The sequence below is a fragment of the Ursus maritimus genome, unplaced genomic scaffold (assembly GCF_017311325.1).
Source record: "Ursus maritimus isolate PB19 unplaced genomic scaffold, ASM1731132v1 scaffold_8, whole genome shotgun sequence".
NCBI lineage: Eukaryota > Metazoa > Chordata > Mammalia > Carnivora > Ursidae > Ursus > Ursus maritimus.
In genome coordinates, this window is record NW_024426996.1 from 12,248,122 (window position 1) to 12,266,821 (window position 18,700).

The following is an 18,700-nucleotide window of genomic DNA, read 5'->3' on the forward strand; positions in this document are numbered from 1 at the left end:
AATGGACACGGCTTAGATCTATAAAATATTATAGCACAACCCAAAGGTTTTATCTTATTTCACACAACAATCACAAAAGACTGATGTTACCCACCTACCTCCCAAATCTACAACGGTATTCATACCTGTACCCTTACACTATGCCTTCCCTCCTATTACAATGGATGAAAAAATTTTCACCTCTCTGGGGTCAACCCTTGTGCTTGTACTCTGAATCCCATTCCCTTTCATTGACCCAAACACTGTGTTCCAATAATCACCTCCCTCCTCTATGACATCAAAGTCTTTCTTCTAGGTTTTTCCCATTAGATAGAAACATAGCTCTCAACACTTTTTTAATCCTTCCCCAGAAACAGTATCTTTCTTCTCCTTTAGAGCAAATCTGCGATAAAGGAGTATACATACTTGAAGTCTTCATATCCATTCCTCCTGTTCTTTAACCCACACAACACTGAAATTGTTCCTATTAAGGACACCAACAATTTCCATCTTGCCACATCCAAAGATCAGTCTACTGTTCTCACCTTACTCTAGCTCAGCTGCATTTGACCCAACAAGTTACTCCCTTGTGAAGAACTTTCTTCACATTGCTTCTGCAATACTACACTCACCTCTTTTCCCTCTAGTCTTATTGGATACCCTTTTTTAGTCTGATTTGCAAAATCTGTCTTCTTTTCCAGACTGTTTCCAGACCTTCCAGAGGTTGGTTTTCCTCCAACCTCTCCATCATACTCCCAATTGATATATCCAATTGGTGCTACCACCTACTAAATTTGGGGGTGCCCCCCCAAAGTGAAAAAGCAGAATCCCTTGTTAAAAATTATTAAAAATTTCAAGACAGCAACACCAGAGCCTTAAGCCCAGCATGGGTCCCTGGGAGACTGTGCATTTCATGTGCCCATGAGGCTTGTCCTGCCTATTGGCTTCCTGGGATGTCCACTCAGATATTTGATAAATATCTCACACTCAGTCTGTATAAAACACACCTCCCAATTCACACTTCTGTCTAAGAAAAGGCAGTCCCATTTCTACCCAAGTTTTTCCACATCTGAATAAATTGTGCCACTATTCACCCAGTTACTCAAGCCAAAAATCTGAGATTTCTCTACTCTTTCTCAACCAGTCCATCAACAATTCCTATTGTCTCTGCCTTCAAAGTAGATGCTCACAATACATCTGGAGTCTAAACTTTCACAGTCTCAAATGATCATCTCACAGGTAATGTTTCTCCTTTTACAGTGGAGAAATCTGGCAGTCACTCCTTGAACCATATAATTTAAAGTATCATCATCATGGATTAAAAAAATCTGATAAGACAAGCATAGAAAATTTTTTTGAGGATTAGAAATATCATAGAAATATATAACTGGTTATTATATAAAATGTAGTACATAAGTAGTACGTAGTACATTATCCAATATTTTATACTGTGGTAAAATGTACATAAAAGTTACCATTTTGGCCATTTTAAATGTACGGTTTAGTGACACTAAGTACCTTCACATTGTCCCATCTTTATATATAATTGTATATGTTGTGTATTATATATAAATAGGAAAAAGTGGAATATATACAGTCACATTGAACACTGGTTAGGTAAGTGATGGATTATGTGTGACTTTTACTTTCTTGTCTGCATTTTGTAAATTTGTTATGTGAACATAAACTATATAATTTGTAATAAGAAAAATGTTTTTGTTTTTTAAATCAAGGATGACAAATGCTTCAAGGAGGACGTAGTAATTGTCAGATTTTAGAGAAATTGGGGCGCCTGGGTGGCTCAGTCGTTAAGCGTCTGCCTTAGGCTCAGGGCATCCCAGGTTTCTGCGATCGAGCCCCGCATCGGGCTCCCTGCTCCGCTGGGAGCCTGCTTCTTCCTCTCCCACTCCCCCTGCTTGTGTTCCCTCTCTTGCTGGCTGTCTCTCTCTCTGTCAATAAATAAATAAAATCTATTTTAAAAAAATTTTTTAGAGAAATTGTGATGAGTGACAACCTCTTTTGGACTTGGCAATTATGGCTTTACTCATTCAGGATAAAATCCCCGGGATGGAGGAATCAGAAGTGGTAGCATATAAGAAACCCGAAGCAGGCTGAGCTTTGGTTCAGTGGGTATGTGGCCAGGAGGGGATTCCAAGCTAGGAGAAATGCCTGAAATAGAAACTGCAGGAAAGCAGACAGGACAGTAGGCCAGGACAGTTCAGTTTGCCTGGACCCCCAGTTCCAGTGAAGGAGAGAAATGTAATGTGTTATGAAAACAGAGGAGTAGGGTAGAAGGGCCCTGTGTGTATAGAATTTGGATTTTACTTTGTAAGCTGTGAAAAACTTTCAGAGCTTTCTGACATTTTTAAAGTGGTGTTTTGGGAACATCAAATCTGTACAATCTGGATTTAGGGTAGAAAAGACTAAACTCAGCAAAACTTCTTAAGAAAAACCTATAACTCAGAGGTTAAGTAATAAAAAATTAAATGGGAGGGATGGGGAGCATGAAAAAGAACAGGTATTGGTCATGGTCTAATGGACAGAAAAGGAAGAGATAATATTATCTCATTTACACTTAGTGATAAAGAATCCATTCAGTTATTACTTGGTTTGGCCAAATCTATACTATTTATCTGTTTTTTATGGAGTTATTTAAAATCTAGGATTATATTATTTCCAGAAGTACTCATATTTGTTCAAAAGTATCTTACCAGGCTGTTTCTAGACTTTTAAAGTTGGACTGATTTAAGTTTTCGAGTTGTCTTCCTGAAGTAATATTTTAGAAAGTCATTGTGGAATTATAATTTATTTTTCAAGGCATTTTCTTTATATCCTTAAATAGTGAATCAATTGCACTGGCTATGGAGGGCATCACTGGTTTTATTAGCTTTATTTAGTAATTTACTTATACCTCCAGTTTATTTCGTAATTTATTTGAAATTTCTTTTTTCAATTTATGTATCTCCTCACTAGAATTCAATGAGGAAAAGTGCTTTTGGTTTCATTGTGAATTCTAATAATGCTCTATACATGAACAGCACTAGATAGAGAAGATATGACGCATACACAAAGCAATGGGTCCAATTCTCTGAGACATTGAATTTAAAAGCACTTTTTAAAAAATCAGATCATTTAAAGTGCAGGAGGGATGTTGACATTTTAAGGTACCATGATTGTGATCTTTTTTTTTTTTATGTGACCTATTCTTGGCAACACAAATAATCGCTACTTCCTCTTACTTTGTTTTTAAATATATTTTCACTTATTTATTTATTTATTTGGTTGCTTCAAAGCAAAGCACAGTGCTTTGTGTTGAAGTAAATAAATACGACCAGCCAGTGTATTGACCTTGAGAGATTTGGTGTGGTGCTCAGTGTTTCAAGTCTCGGAAGGATGAGGTTTATTTTATGATGTGTGGACACAGAATTCGGCCGTCGGTTACCATATCACCCTGACCAACTTTGACATTTCTCTGAGGAAGCTCGGCTGAAACCTGCTTCTCCTCTGCCAGGAAATATCATTTAACGGGGTGAAAGTTCACTGGGACAATTTAAGGCGGCTGATCTCAGGTGTGGTCGCAGCTGTTGTGTGGGACACGACTTGTTTTATAAGAACAGAAACACTATTATCTGGACTCCCAAGGGGCATTTGGAGCAAGTCATGCCCGCGGAGTCCCATTCCAGGAAAATGTGCTCGAGCACTTATTTGTTGGCAGTGATCACTAACTGCGATTCCATCTGGCAAAAATGTGGATTTTTCTCTGTCCCAGAAAGTTGGGGAACAATTATGTAAGTTGTCTCAAAGAATTTATTTTTAGCCACTTTTTATGGAGAAATTCAGTCCCTGAGTTTTGTTACAAGAAATTTACTTTTTTTAAGGAAAAAATAGAGAAACCTTCTGTATGCATTTCTGTAGAACTGTGTGTACCATGAAATATAAACACTTGTCTTTTGATTTCAAATCATTACTCAGTCNTCCTGCTGAATGTTCTAAATCGTATTTTCTATATTAGGAATGTTGGAACCACTTAGTAAAATCAAAGCTGCCAGGGAGGTGAAGAAGGGCAGCGTGAGTGTAGTGTATCTCCAGGTGTCAAGGCCTGGAAACCCTGCCTCACGGTTGAAGCAGTGTTCTCCTTGCCATTACCTCCCTGCCACTCTGAAGGATTTTTAGCACCTGAATAAATGAACCCTGTGAGCCATCTGAGGTCCAGCAAAGCTGGTCAGATATATTTTGGTGAAGGAAGCCAGCACACAGTATTAAAAGTAAGATCCACCATTAGAATTAAAGAGGTGTCTTTGGAAAACCACGTATACAATTTCTATCCCCACAGGATTTTTTTCAGCAGTTTTCTACTATAGATAAGTCTAATAAATGAGAAAAAAATTATGTCAGTTTTCTTTTTTTTTTTTTATTTTGGCCTTAAGCAATGCAAGCAGGTTGATTTCTGTTAACAAAGGAAATAGTTTACCTAACTAGAAATTCTGTTTCACTTAGTTTGAGCCTATTCTGAGTATCACTGTTTTGATTTCTAAAAATAAATCTTTTATAAGGTTTTAATAATTATTCTTAAACACTAGTTTTTTAATATAAAAACAACTGACAGCCCATCTGTCATTTCCCTATATTAATTTCTCAGTAAGAGGAATACACTTAAGAATGCCACTTACAGCTTCATTTTTCCATCTTTTTTCTATCTTCCTCTTTCCCTCAACAGCCCACCCCAACCACTTCCTTCCCCCGTTGCAGCTACAACTGGCTGCTGCCACTACACATACACACACGCACTCGCACAATGTTGACTCTATAATAGCACAAGACGTTTGTTCTGGTCCCATGTATGTCTTTGGTTCAAACAGCATTATAAGATATTATAATACACACACACAGACACTTCTCTAAATATAAGCCTCAGACCAAAAGAAAAGAAAGGATTCTTTGTTTCCTGTAGCTTATTGATAATATGTAATATCAACAGGTAATATTATAATACTTTATTATCTTTAAGAGCTATTATAGAGTGGAAATGCTATGGTGTTCAGATGCTGGCTTCATGTCAGCCAACTCTTAGCTGAGTGTTCAAGTTAATTAACTTCTTCCTTTCCGCATCTGCTAAAATGAGCACAGCATAGATTCGTAAGAAATGATAGTTGCCTTACATGTATACCACCTCTGTAGTTCCTCCCCACCCCCATTTTTTTTTTTTTTGACATTTGTTCTTGTTGGGAGGATGACATTCTCTGATGAGCCCTGAAATTCACTAGTGTTCTAACACAGATTGCCAGAGAGCAAATTTAATCCGGATCCCGTGCAGCAGTATCAGAGTATCAAAACTATGTGTACCCTAAAAATACTGGCTTCGTGATTATGAAAAACTCCTATCAGATTTAGTCATCACCATTTATGAGTCCTGTGTGTGCCTGTCTTGTGAAAGCCGTTGCTCGTTACTGCATTTTACAAAGATTGATAAAAATATGAGGAAGAAACTTTGTCTAAGAAGCACCTTGTTACCAAACTTGTAAGAAAGAAATTGTCTTAATATGTCCTTTTGTCTTAGGAAATAAATCAGTCTGATTTTAAAACAATATATGAAAGCAAACTAATGTGGCCAAGAAATGTTGTTGGTTCTCTGATTGCTTCAAATTGATGTTGAAATTGAAACAAATGAAACCACATCATTTTTGGAGCAGTGGCTGCTCTTAATGGCACAAGGGCAAACACACATATTACCAAACACTTGGAATCTGCTGAAGAAATTATGTAAGAAAATTAGAAGTCTGCAAGCGTGCTGAAGTGTAGAAAAGGAAATAGACAATCCAGGAGAAATTGGATAATGTAAAATGCTTAAAAGCTTTCAAAAGTTTTGAATAGAATCTTACAGTCTTACTTGGTATGTCTCTAATTGTACATCAATGTGCAAATTCAGTGATTTATTTCTTTCATCAGTTACTGGTTATTATTATCTGAACCTACATGAAGCATCTACTTTATCTTAAGTGTAGGCCTACAATGGGATATGTTAAAAAGTGGATGAAAATGTTGCTTGATAAATTAAAATCTAATCAAAAGAGCTATGCTTCTGTTTCTGGAAGAATGTTTGACTTATCAATGAATTCATTCAACACTTCCTGAGTGTCTGTTCTGTGTAATTGCTACAGGAAAGATGGAGTTCTTATGCTGGAGACCTTATATTACAATAGGGAAGTAACATATAGATTCAAATAATAATAAAACTGTGGGGGGGGGAGAGAAAAGATAAATATCATTAGAGATGCAAAGGGCTATAGGACTTAAAAGGGGAAAGAGATTTCTTCTAAATGTCCTAAGCCTGGCTGACAGAGAGTTTTGCCAGGAGAAAGTGGAATGGGAAAATAGTCCAGACAGAGGAAACAGTACGAACAAATGTTTGGGGTAGAAAAGTTTAGAGCAGATTCAGAAATAGTGTCCAGGTTTGTCTGGAGTGATTTCTTTAGGAAATATATGCAGCTGAACTGGAGGAGTCAATTGGGGTTAATTGGTGGAGAGTCTTAACCATCATATTAATGAATCGGGGTTTATTGAAGAGGTGGTGGGAGCTAATGAAGGTTTTGAGCAGAAGGGTGAGTAATGAGCGAGCAGATGACAGTCACTGTAGGAAACCCACTCTGATGGTGAAATGTGTGGGTTGGAGATAGGTTTAATGGAGGCCGAAGGATCATCGTCCTACTGCAGATGACCAAGGCCAGCTGATTAAGGAGACAGGACAGTCGATAGCTTTGCTTAAGGAGAGGCGAGGGAGGAGAAGGAAAGGTGACTCACGCTTTGAATCTGATTCATAAAGAGAATAACAATATCATTAACAAAAGGGGCCAGGAGGAGGAGAAATGTGGGGATCAGATAATATGAGGCTTTGAAAGTGTTGATTAGGATAATAATACTAATAATGATTTAGCACTTACTATTTGCCAGGCACTATTCTTTCTGTTTTTCAAGCATGATCTCATTTATTCCTCAGAGGAACTTCAGAGCTTTATATACAGCCCACCCAAGTTTACACTGCTCGTCTGCCGTAGAGTCAGGCTACACTCCCCTGGAGCCTAATTTCAGAGCACAATTTATTAAGCTCTCATAAAATGTCTGTACTGAATGGTGCTGGGCTAGAAGGCAAGGCAGGGAGGGTTGGTAAGAGAGGAGGAAAGACAAATGAAATAAAAGGATGGAGTCATCAGGGACATTTGGGGAATTCCCAGGCAAGATTACAGGCAGCCAAAGACTCAGAAAACCATAGCTGGGTGTTTCTGAAAGGGTAAGAGAAGAAAGGGGGGCTCCTGGGTGGTTCAGTTGGTTAAGTGTCTGCCTTTGACTCAGGTCATGATCCCAGAGTCCCGGGGTCAAGTGTCACATTGGGCTCCCTGCTCAGCGGGGAGCCTGCTTCTGCCTCTGCCTGCTTCTCTCTCTGCCCTTCACCCTGCTTATGCTAGCCTTCGCCCGCTCTCTCTCTCTTTCAAATAAATAAGTAAAATCTTAAAAAAAAAAAAAAAAGAGTAAAAAGGGCTCCAAGAAAAGGCATTGAGATTTCATAGTCAAAACAGCACTGGTGGCCTTAAAGCAGTTTAAGAAAAGTGATGAAGTCTCAACTCAGTTGGCATGGGGCGGGAGTTAGTAATTTATGCGGAAGTGGAAATGGCCAAGGCTTTGGGGAAGTCTGTCAGTGGGAAGGAGGGGGAAACAGTACTGCTGCACCAGAGGGCAGGTCCACTAAGGAAAACTTTTTAAGGCTGGGGGACACTTACTTGGGTGCCTATGGGAAGGGGGGCAGATTTAAGATCTAGGAGAGATGAGGCTTCTTCAGAGAAAGGAGGAAATGATGAGATCTAAAAAGTAGACAAGAAATTGGAGTCCTGTGAGTGAAACCTTTCCTCCTAGACTAGAAAGAAGTCAAATAGAAGAAGGCAAGATGTCTGTGTGATGCGTATATATGGAGAGCAGGGGTGCACTTAAACCCTTAAGTGTTATGAAGAAGACAAAAGGCACTCACTCACTCACTCGTATTTGATGATCTTGGCTTTCTCAAAAAATTTTGGAGGCGAGGTGATTAGTGACTGAGAGAGGTTCAGATTTGTGGCACTGAAGATCTGCAGCAGTTTCTATGGGAATGCAGGGAAAAATCATTTAAAGATAACTAAAAAGGTTGCCCCATGGTATCAAGGTTCATGACGAGGTTAAATAGTATGAATTTTTAGTACCACTCGTTGCCAGGGTTCTGTGACTTTCTTTTGCAATGTTTAGCAGTCTGGCAGTAGAGAACCCAGCTGGCAGGATTTAGAAAGGGTGAAGACGAGGAGGAAGCTAGTGAACCCGTTTTAGAAATAACTAAATGCTGAGGAGAGCCAGGAATGTGCCTTTATTTAAGCTGCATGCCAGTTGGTTTGGGTGCAGGTTATCCTCTGCAGGCAGAAGAACAGTTGTTACTAAAGAGAGGGCTAAGGAAGTGGAGGAGGAATGGGGGAGGCAGAAGCATGGGGATTAGGTGATGCCTGGGAAGGAGCTAAGTGCGGAGCAAATGCAGTCAGGATATCGGTGTTTGAGGCGTTAGAACCAGCAGAGTTCAGGGAATGGTGCTCCTGCTGGCTGACTGAGGATGTGACCGGAGGTGCTAGCAACAGAAGTAGCAAAGGAGAGAAGTGATCCGAAGAGTCCTTGGCGGTGGGCGTGGTAGAGAGGAAGAGCTGTAGTCCCGGTACTAATTCCTAAATGATCATCAGGTAACACCCAGAAAAGAAACGGAGAGTCCCAAAGAGGAGGAATTGTTATAAATAAATGATGAAACTTGGGAAGGCATGTGATTACTGAGTTAGAGCATTTGGTAATTTTTAAAAATAACCATTGACATCTTACTAGTAATATGGCACATTAGAGGAGTGCTGATAGGTAGACTTAATTTATCAGGAAACATAAGTGGAATCAGATGTTAAAATTTGAATGCCCCTATTCATCAATATTTCACCTTTAGTATATGTCGAATGTAAATTGTAGTTTAATTTAGCATATTTTTATGATGCTGGGTCCTTTATTGTTGAACTCATTTTAGCCATCTAGCATTGGTGTGTTCATAAAATTCAGAGAAGACAAAACAGCACTTCTGTCATTTGAACTTTACGGTTGGCCCTTAAACAACGAGGGTTAGGGACACCAACCCCTATGCAGTCAAAAAACCATGTACAACTTTTGACTCCCCCAAAACTTAACTACTAATGGCATACTGTGGACTGGAAGCCTTACCGATAACACGAATAGTCAACTAACGTATTTTGTATGTTAGATGTATTATACACTGTATTCTTACAATAAAGTGAGCTAGAGAAAAGAAAATGTTAGTAAAATCAGTAGGAAGAAAAAATACACTTACAGCACTGTACTATATCGGAAAAAAAAAATCTGTGTTGTTCAAGGGCCAACTGTATTTCCAAACCTATCTGTATCTGACAAAATATTTAAATACTTATATACATATAGAATAGAGTAAGCACTGTGATGTGGCAGAATTCTGGAGCGGACCTGACAAACTCTGAATCCAGTTTCTGTTCTGCCACTGACTTCCTATGTAAATTCGAACAAATTACTCGATTTTCTAGTACCTAGTATACTCATCAATGAAGTAGATGTTATGACATAGGATTGTGATTTTCTATCTCAAGCAGTTTCTTGAAGTGTTCAGCAAGATGTTAAAGGCATTCTGAAAAATAAACTTCAGCAAATATACAGAACTAACTTGTAGAATCAAATTAGAATTTCCAAATCTAATATCAAAAAAAGAACATATTAATTTCAATTAAAATAAGTTTTGGACTTAACGTCTGTTTTAAAAAGCTGATTTTAGTTACTAATATTCTATTTTAATATCTGAACACAGGTTTCAGGATGACTAATCCATTTTCATAAATATGGTAAAGGATTTCATCAGACAGTGAAATGTTTTTATTAGCAGGTATAATAAAGAAAAGGACACACACACGAGGACTTTGTGTCCTAAATTCAGAATTACGAGTGGTCTGTGAAAAAAAAACTGGGAAAGCTACAGGGGAGGAGGCTACCTTTAGGACTGTTAAGCCCCCACTGTTTCTCAACACCATGGACTCTGGCCCTCTGCCCTTTCTTCTATGAAAAGTGATGCTCTGGGCTTTCTTATAATTCCTTGCAGCCCTCATGATGTGAAAGAAATCTTTTTAAAATGTACTTATATTCTTGCGATGTATGAAAGCTATGGATTAGCAATTCTGATCCTCAGAATAACACTTTAGTATTCTACACTGAAGCAGAAACTGCAAGGGAGGGTCAGCTAATTAACAGGCACTTAGCAGACCTTATGGAAAAATTGATTTGGTGTTACTTGTAAAAAATAAATAGCCAGATAGGTAAATAGTTCACTAGGTAAATACATAAATAAGCAACCAACCAAAACATGCTGTTGATGTTCTTAGAGGGAAATGATTATGCAAATAAACACATTCAATTTTTGTAAAGATAAAATGCAGCAATAATAAGTTGAAATAACTTCCATGGGAGTAGACGCTTTGATCCCTTGAGAAGCTGGACAATCTTCGGACATGGATTCTCCCCGAAGTGTGAGCTACGTGCCTTGGGTGATGTCACCAGTGACTAGTAACCACTGCCGTGTAAACAAACATCAGCAGGAAATAAATGTGGGTAGGGCAAGGGTCTAGGAGCATGCCTTCCTTCTAGAAAAGTATGGTGCCTTCCAATGCCAGTGGTTTGTTTGGATTTTTTTTTTTTTAAAGGAAGAGAGGGGATGGAGCTTCGCTCTTGCCTTCTGTCACAGAAACCTTTAGTTTCCTAGGCAGCGTCTTTCCTTGACAAATGGATTTCCTCCTTGGCAGTCTCTGCAACATGGAGAAGTCAGGGGCTCCTCGCTCTTGCCGCAGTTATTGGTCGCTCTCCCCGGACTGACAAGCTTGTCTGTGGATTCGCTGAGAGGAAAGTTTCGAGTTACCAGAATTAGGCAAGCCCACTGAGAAGCAGGAGGAGCAGCCGCGGCGGCAGGAGCGAAAGCAGCCGCTCCTTTAAGCACTACCGCAGCTGCCCCGCTGATTGGCTGGGTCTTTCAGCTGCTTCCCTGGAACAAAAGGTCAAAGTGGACTGCAGTGTAAATGGAGAGAGGCAGCCGATAAAAGAGCATTGCTTGAAGAAGTTTGGCGGCTGGGAGCGGCAGTAGTCAGGCTGAGTGCAGCGCAAGTCGCCGCTCCAGCTGTGAGGTGCAGCCTCGCGCCCCGAGCCCCGCTCAGCCACCGAGAGGAGACGTTTCCTGGACAGACCACCCAGTTGGCGTGGAAGGGGCAGTTGGGAGGGTCCCTGGCAAGTTTATCTGCAAGGATGGCCTGTGAGATCATGCCTCTGCAAAGGTAGTATTCTTTCCTGTTTGTTTTGTTTTATTCTCTTCTGTATTTTCCGAGTAGTATGAAGGCACGTAACTTTGCCAGCACTTGGCGTCTGTAGTCGTGTGCTGCAAACGTGTGGAGCCCGCCGTCCGTGATGTCCTTCCCCAAGACCAGAGGCTCGGAGTATCATGCTGCCGCTTGTACTGACATTTAGGTCCGATTTCTTGTGCTCCTCACTTGATGATGTTGTGTTCAGTTATTTCCTTCCTTGAACGAAAATACATGTAAGAGGATATCTCTGACATCTGAAGGAAAACAGAAACTAAAGAATGTATAGAACAGGCTTACAAAAAAACTGAACCCGCTTCTTAGCAGTGCTGTGAAGCTGTGGCAAGCTCTCCGCTCGTTTGATAGGATGCTGATAGGCTAGAGACCTTTTAAAAAGGCAGGTTAGAGTCCCTCCCTTCTGGAGTCCAGATCTAAGCAAGGATTTTCTGTCAGTAGGTACATTACAATATATAGACATGAATGTGAAGGTCTGAATTTCCCCATAAACAATTCTAGATAGATTTATTATGCAAATGACACCTTTTAAAAAACTGCTATGTAAGAATGACTGAGCACACGGTTCTGTTTTGTTCGTTAATGATTGTAGTGTGGACTGCGGAGGGCGGGCGGGGTGGAGGACTTATACCCAAGCAGAGAAAGGTAAATTTAAACAAAGGGGCTTGTTTAAAAACAAAAACAGAAACAAAAAAAACACTGCTGGTGAATGAGTAAGTGAATAATGTTTCCTGGAGTGGTCAAGCTAGAAGTCACCTCTGTGAGGACTGGAGTCTAGTCCTCCAGTTTCACAATAGGAAAACTGAGGCACAGAGGAAATCTCAGAGTGGCCCAAGGTCACGTTTTATGATTTTTAAAATGACTTTTCCCAATTATGTTATTATACTTCAATTTTAACCGCTTTACATGCAGTGCCATTTGATTCCATATAAATGCTTCCTTTAAGAAAACTATAAAGGGTTTTATTAGTGAAAATGATCTTAAAAATCAAGTAGTAATTACAGTTTACACGACTGAAAAAAATTTAGACAACACTGAATTTCAATTTTAAAAACCATGCCACCAATATTTTACTGAATGTTCATGTTTCAACAATGAAAATGAGGGTAACAAAAATTGAGTGTTTATTTGCAGGGTGTTTCCTGCAGATGGATACTGACAGAGACCAGTGTGGTGGTTTTTCTTTCACTGTAATGTTAGGAGCACTGCGACGGGAACTTGACGGGGTATCCCAGGAATCCTTTTTAAAAAATTAATAACCCAAGGGAACAGACAGTGGTTAATGGACAGATCTGAAATTTCTCTATATTAACCCAGTGGAAAGGGCCACATTCTTGAAGTGTCCAACGGATGAAAACTAATGTACGCTTTTTGGAGACTTGATTTGGTTTCCAACTTTAAAGTTGGGAACTTGTTTTTCTTATAATGACGTCAGTCTTAAGGGTCCTAAGCAATCATATTCTAGAGAAGAATATTGGCTATTACTGAACTCTGTGACAAGCTTCTTGATAATATAACTGTTAAGAAAATCTTTATACCGCTAAAACGTTGCTCAGGGATTAAGTTAATGAAAGCTGAAATCGAATTAGCACGATTTCCTCCAGAATTATTTTGCATTGTTAGTCCTTATCAGTAAGCCTATGTAAGGAATAATTTGAATTTGCATTCAAGAGTACTGATTGGTGCATTCAGTGCTCTCTGGCTCTGAGAATTTAATTTGAATGATTACCCTGCAGTCTTCACTTCCAGCCTGTCCTGACTTTGATTATAAACCTCCTGAAGGCAAGGAGCTGGTTTGTGTAGCTCTCCTTCTTAAGGATCTCTGGTGAATTTAAGCGCTTATGCAGAAAACTTCTCTGTTCCCACGCCTAATTGCTTCTTCCAGACCCAGTTCAGTACCTTAGGCTAAGGATTTCTGTGAGTCTCTAGGAATGGGGACTGTTGCCAACCGCCCCCACTGTGAATGCTGCCCGAAGCATAAAGTTTCCAGAGCCTTGTGGTATGCGTGCTGATGGCGTGAGTGCTTTGCTCCGTTCTGTTTTAGAGCAGGAAGGGGCTAGAAACTGAATTAAAAGTGGGTGAGTAAAAGAATAGCTCGAAATATCAGTTAAATTCATGTTCCCTATTTGTACTGAGCAGAGTGGTCAATGCTTCTCATACTTTAGGTGCATGAGAGTTACCTGGGGAACTAATTTTTTAAATCAGTTTGTATGAATAAGCTGCCCTCTTTCCCTAGACTTACTGAATCCGATCTGGGTGTGACAGGGAAAGTAAATACATTCTCACAAGCTTCCTGAAAGCAAATCTGACACAAATGGTCCACACACTCAGGGAAACACGTATCTAAACTCTAGTTAATGATTATAGCTTGTGTAAAGCCACTGACAGCAGGTATATATAAGAATCTAACTCTATACTGCTGCACGTCCCCAAATAACATCTTTAATACCATGACCTTATAAGTGTTTTTTTAACAATCCATGCTTTCATTTACCTGTTAGAACAGAGCATACTTAGGGCACCCGAGTGGCGCAGTTGGTTAAGCGTCAGGCTCTTGGTTTCCGCTCAGGTCATGATCTCAGGGTCGTGGAGTCTTACATGGAGCTCACGCTCAGTGCAGAGTAGGCTTGAATTCTCTCTTCCTCTCCCTCTGCCCCTCTGCCTCACTCTCTGTCTCTCTCTCACTCTCTCAAATAAATTAATTAAAAACAACAACAGGGGCACCTGGGTGGCTCAGTCGTTAAGCGTCTGCCTTTGGCTCAGGGTGTGATCCCGGTGTTGTGGGATCGAGCCCCACATCAGGCTCCTCTGCTGGGAGCATGCTTCTTCCTCTCCCACTCCCTGCTTGTGTTCCCTCTCTCGCTGGCTGTCTCTATCTCTGTCAAATAAATAAATAAAAATCTTTAAAAAACAACAACAACAAAGCATGCTTACGATAGAGTTGAATGTATCAAGCACTTTGTACTACCAGGGATACTGAGGTAATTAAGACACAAGCTCTGCTTCAAAGAGGTCACATGCTAGTGAGAACGCAGTCACACTACCAGACAATTACAACACATGTGGGGAGTTCAGTAATGGACCGTATGGGTAGCATAATAATAGAGATGTGCCTACATGGATAACATTACCCTGTGTTTTATTTAACCTCATACGTGTATAATCTTATTAGAGGGGATGTTTTTACCCTAATGTCTGCTTAGCTTACAATTTCCATGAGTGACTCTTTAGCCTTTCCTAGCATATTGTGAAAGTATGTAGCAGATAAATTTGTTACTGTTGATCTGTGACTTGAGATGACAATAACAGATGTGGTTGAAAGCTAAGAATAATATAAATATTTTGGTTCCCTTTAATGTATTTTGCTATCTGTTTATTACCTAATGTAATTTGTAGACCTTCAAGGATGGAGTTGACTGTTTAGAAACTCATGATCTTTAGAAAAAACTGCAGAGGTTGAATGTTTAGACTGTGACTCTCTGTAAAGTGAGGAACTCAGTTCTTACAATTCACTTTAAATGGCTTAAAGAAGGGATCTTTTTTTTTTTTTTTAAGATTTTATTTATTTATTTGACAGAGAGACAGCCAGCGAGAGAGGGAACACAAGCAGGGGGAGTGGGAGAGGAAGAAGCAGGCTCATAGCGGAGGAGCCTGATGTGGGGCTCGATCCCATAACACCGGGATCACGCCCTGAGCTGAAGGCAGATGCTTAACCGCTGTGCCACCCAGGCGCCCCAAAGAAGGGATCTTATTACATATCTATTGAGTTGTTTAGACTATCTCCATTATTTTTAAAAATACAGAAATATCTATATGTACTTCTTATACTGAAGGATAAAATTCAATACGCTGTAGCACTACATAGATATTCGTGCCATCTGAAAAAGTTCCCCCAAAGAAATAAAATAATATCAGAGGTAAATGGGGAAATCATATTAAATTAAGAATTGAGATAAGTTTTCTTGGGGCGCCTGGTTGGCTCAGTCAGTAGAGCATGTGACTCTTAATCTCAGGGTCATGAGTTCAAGTTCCACATTGGGCATAGCAATTACTTTAAAAAAAAAAGTTTTCTCAGGTGACTAAATTTACCTTCTGTCACTAAAGAGATAGTATATTTTATCAGATTCCGGGCTTTACTTATGCCTCAGGCTCTTCGCATGATTTATATTGAGGGGACTTTTTTCCTTATATTTTGTGGGTCAGTAGGCAGGATCTCTACTTTATGTATAGAAAGACTTTCATAGGCTAAGAAGCAAATCTTAACCCTGAGTCTTACGTCTATGACAGAACTCAACTTCCACAACCGTATTTTGATTTGCTAGATTAACTTTCCATTAGCCACTAACTCAGTTTATATCCACAAAGAATGATGATGGAAGATTAAGTTAGGAACCCACCCCGGTGATTAATTTAGATTCCTTTGGTTTTGATGCATTGGCATCTGCTTTCATGTGTTACCATCCTGTTCTTTCCTTGGTTTACTTATCAAAGTGGGAAACTGAGAATAAGAACATTTATGTAATTTTCTTGTTCATTACTCCATCTATCAGATTTTGATATTCAATATATGTTACTGATTACTTCTTTTATGATGGTAAAATACATCTTAATTCCAAACTGCAGTGGCTCTTTTGAGAAGACACAGAGCACAGGGTTAATTAACATGTATTAGGGACCCAGCAGGGGAAAACTTCACTGAACCCTCTTATCAGCAGAATTCATCTGGTCTTACTAAGTGCTGGTTATTAGAATAACCTTTTGCAAACAAGAACACTGGTAACACGGGGACGATGTGGGAGTTAACCAGGAAACACCCCCAGGTAATGATGGTCCTGCTTGTGTATCTTCTGTGCAGTGTTAGGGAGCCCTCTACTGCCTGTGGTGGTGACACCACCAGTTAATTTATCTATAAACCTGTATTATTCCTAACTTGTTGACTCTTGGATAGCACTCCCTGCTTGCCCCTCCCCCAACCCCTCCACAGAGACTGTCTAAGAGGGAGTTAAACGCTTCCTCACTTCAAATCTGGCTTAACCCTTATGGGGTTGTGTATCTAAACTTAGACTTCATCACTAATCTAGTCTGTATTTGAACAAATAAGATCTCTGCGGGCTCTACTCTCATAAGAAAGTTACGATTTCTCTGGAGTCTACATATTTGCTAATTACTCCAAATAAAGAAGATATTATGAACTAAGATGAGGACATTTTTAAATTTTACCAAGATCACTGTGTCTAAACCATGGAAAAAGTAGAGGTGTTGGGTACTCAGCACAGTGGGGGAAGGGTAGTAAATTTGCTATCAGAAAAACATATCCAGATACTGACAGCAAGCTAGCCCATATGAATTTGGTCAGGACATTTTCCTTATCTATAAAATGGGATGATAATGCTCGGCATACTTATGGGGGCAATTTTAGAGTTAAAGAATATGATAGTTCTTTGTAAATGATAAAACTACTCAGGCATAAAGAGTAGTATATTGCTTTTCTCTTGTGTTTTTTTTTTTTTATTTTATACTTGCAGTGCCTTTCAATTCCTTGAATGCAAGACTGTTTAACACAGTGAAGGTGATGCTGTAGCATTGCATTCCATTTCATTGGATGAATATTGGAAAGTGACCTGAAGAATGGCTTGCAGGAAGAATCATTAAAAACACTGTGGAATTGGGGCACCTGGGTGACTGAGTAGGTTAAGGTTCCAACTCTTGATTTTAGCTCAGGTCATGATCTCAGGGTCATGAGATGGAGCCCCAAGTCAGGCTCCATGCTCAGCAGAGAGTCTGCTGGAGATTTTCTCTGTCTCTCTCTCTCTCTTTTTCTCTGTCACTGTCTCTCTAAAATAAATAAATCTTAAAAAAAAAATACTATGGAATCAAATTTCTTGAAAATCTCAAAACCTTCTACCTTGCTTTTTTCCTATGATAATTATATATTTATGTGATGATCAGAATGAATGGCCAAGAAATAGTTTATACTGTATAAAACCTTTTAAAAGGATTATTTATTCTTTAAGAAGAACTGGAAATTACTTTTTTTATAATAGCATTATTGAGACATAATTCACATAACTGTGTAATCTACATAAAGTATACAATTCAGTGATTTTTAGTGTACTCACAAGGTTATACAACCATCACTACAAGCAATCGTAGAGTATCTTCATTACCCAAAAGAAACCCTGTATTCTTTAGCTGTCAACCCCTATTGTGGGCTGAATGTGTTCCCCCAAAATTTATATGTTGAAGTTCTAATCCCCAGTGTGATGGTATTTGGAGGTGGGACCTTTGGGGGCTAATTAGGTTTGGATGAGGTTGTGGAGGTGGCACTCGCATAATAGGGTTGGTGTCCTTATAAGGAGAAAAGGGGGCCAGAGTACTCATTCCTTCCCATCCCCCCTCCCCCGCTATAAGGGGATGGAGCAAGGACTTGGCAGCCAGCAAGCTATTATCAAAAAGAGTAATTTCCAGTTCTTAAACTTCCCTTCTGTAGAACTGTGAGAAGTAAATGTCTCTATTGTTCAAGCCACTCAATCTGTGGTATCTTGTTAGAACAGCCCAAACTGACCAAAACAACCGTCAATCTCCCTATAATCCCCCATCCCAACTCTAGGCAACCACTAATCTACTTTCTGTCTCTAAAGATTTGCCTCCTCTGGACACTACATTATAACCCTTGGGCAGCTTATCACAAAGCCAGATGTGGAAACTGCTTTTACTTCTCACATAAGAATGGCATGTTAGTGGAAAATAGTTGGGGAGGGGTGTTAAACAAAAAAATAGTAGGAAGCCCAAGAAGCTGATTTTCAAAATTAAGACTTAAGTAAAGAAATAAAAATACTGAGCAGTGTGGAAGAACAGAGACACAGGATACATTTGATAAAACCTTTAAGGTTTGGGGTCAAGAAATCATGTACCTTTTCATCAACTGTAAGAACAAAAATCAGAAAGTTTGAACTTAATAGAAATAAAAACAGGAGCGCCTGGGTGGCTAAGTCGTTAAGTGTCTGCCTTCGGCTCAGGGGGTGATCCCAGGGTCCTGGGATCGAGCCCCCACATCGGGCTCCCTGCTCTGCTGGGAGCCTGCTTCTTCCTCTCCCTCTGCCCCTGCTTGTGTTCCCTCTCTCGCTGGCTGGTGGTCTCTCTGTCAAATAAGTAAATAAAATCTTAAAAAAAAGAAAAAAGAAAAAGAACTGAACTGCCTTACTGAGATCATATTGGATAGAATTAAAACACTAGGAAAAGTTAAGGGTTTAGAAAGAGCTTAAGTATTTTGCTGTCAGCAA

The 18,700-nt window shown here is 39.6% G+C and overlaps 1 protein-coding gene across 3 annotated transcripts in view; it reads left to right on the forward strand.

Moving 5' to 3' along the window:
- The first annotated feature begins 10,652 nt into the window (after positions 1 to 10,652).
- The window catches only part of FAM13A (family with sequence similarity 13 member A), a 103,231-nt gene continuing 95,183 nt past the window's right edge, over positions 10,653 to 18,700 (forward strand). Inside the window, exon 1 of one of the 3 annotated variants that reach the window (XM_008707141.2) lies at positions 10,653 to 11,378. In XM_008707141.2, the coding sequence (XP_008705363.1) occupies positions 11,350 to 11,378 (29 nt within the window). In that variant the 5' untranslated portion in view covers positions 10,653 to 11,349. The remainder of the gene's footprint in view (positions 11,379 to 18,700) is intronic. The other 2 variants (XM_008707139.2, XM_008707138.2) reach the window with 2 other exon arrangements.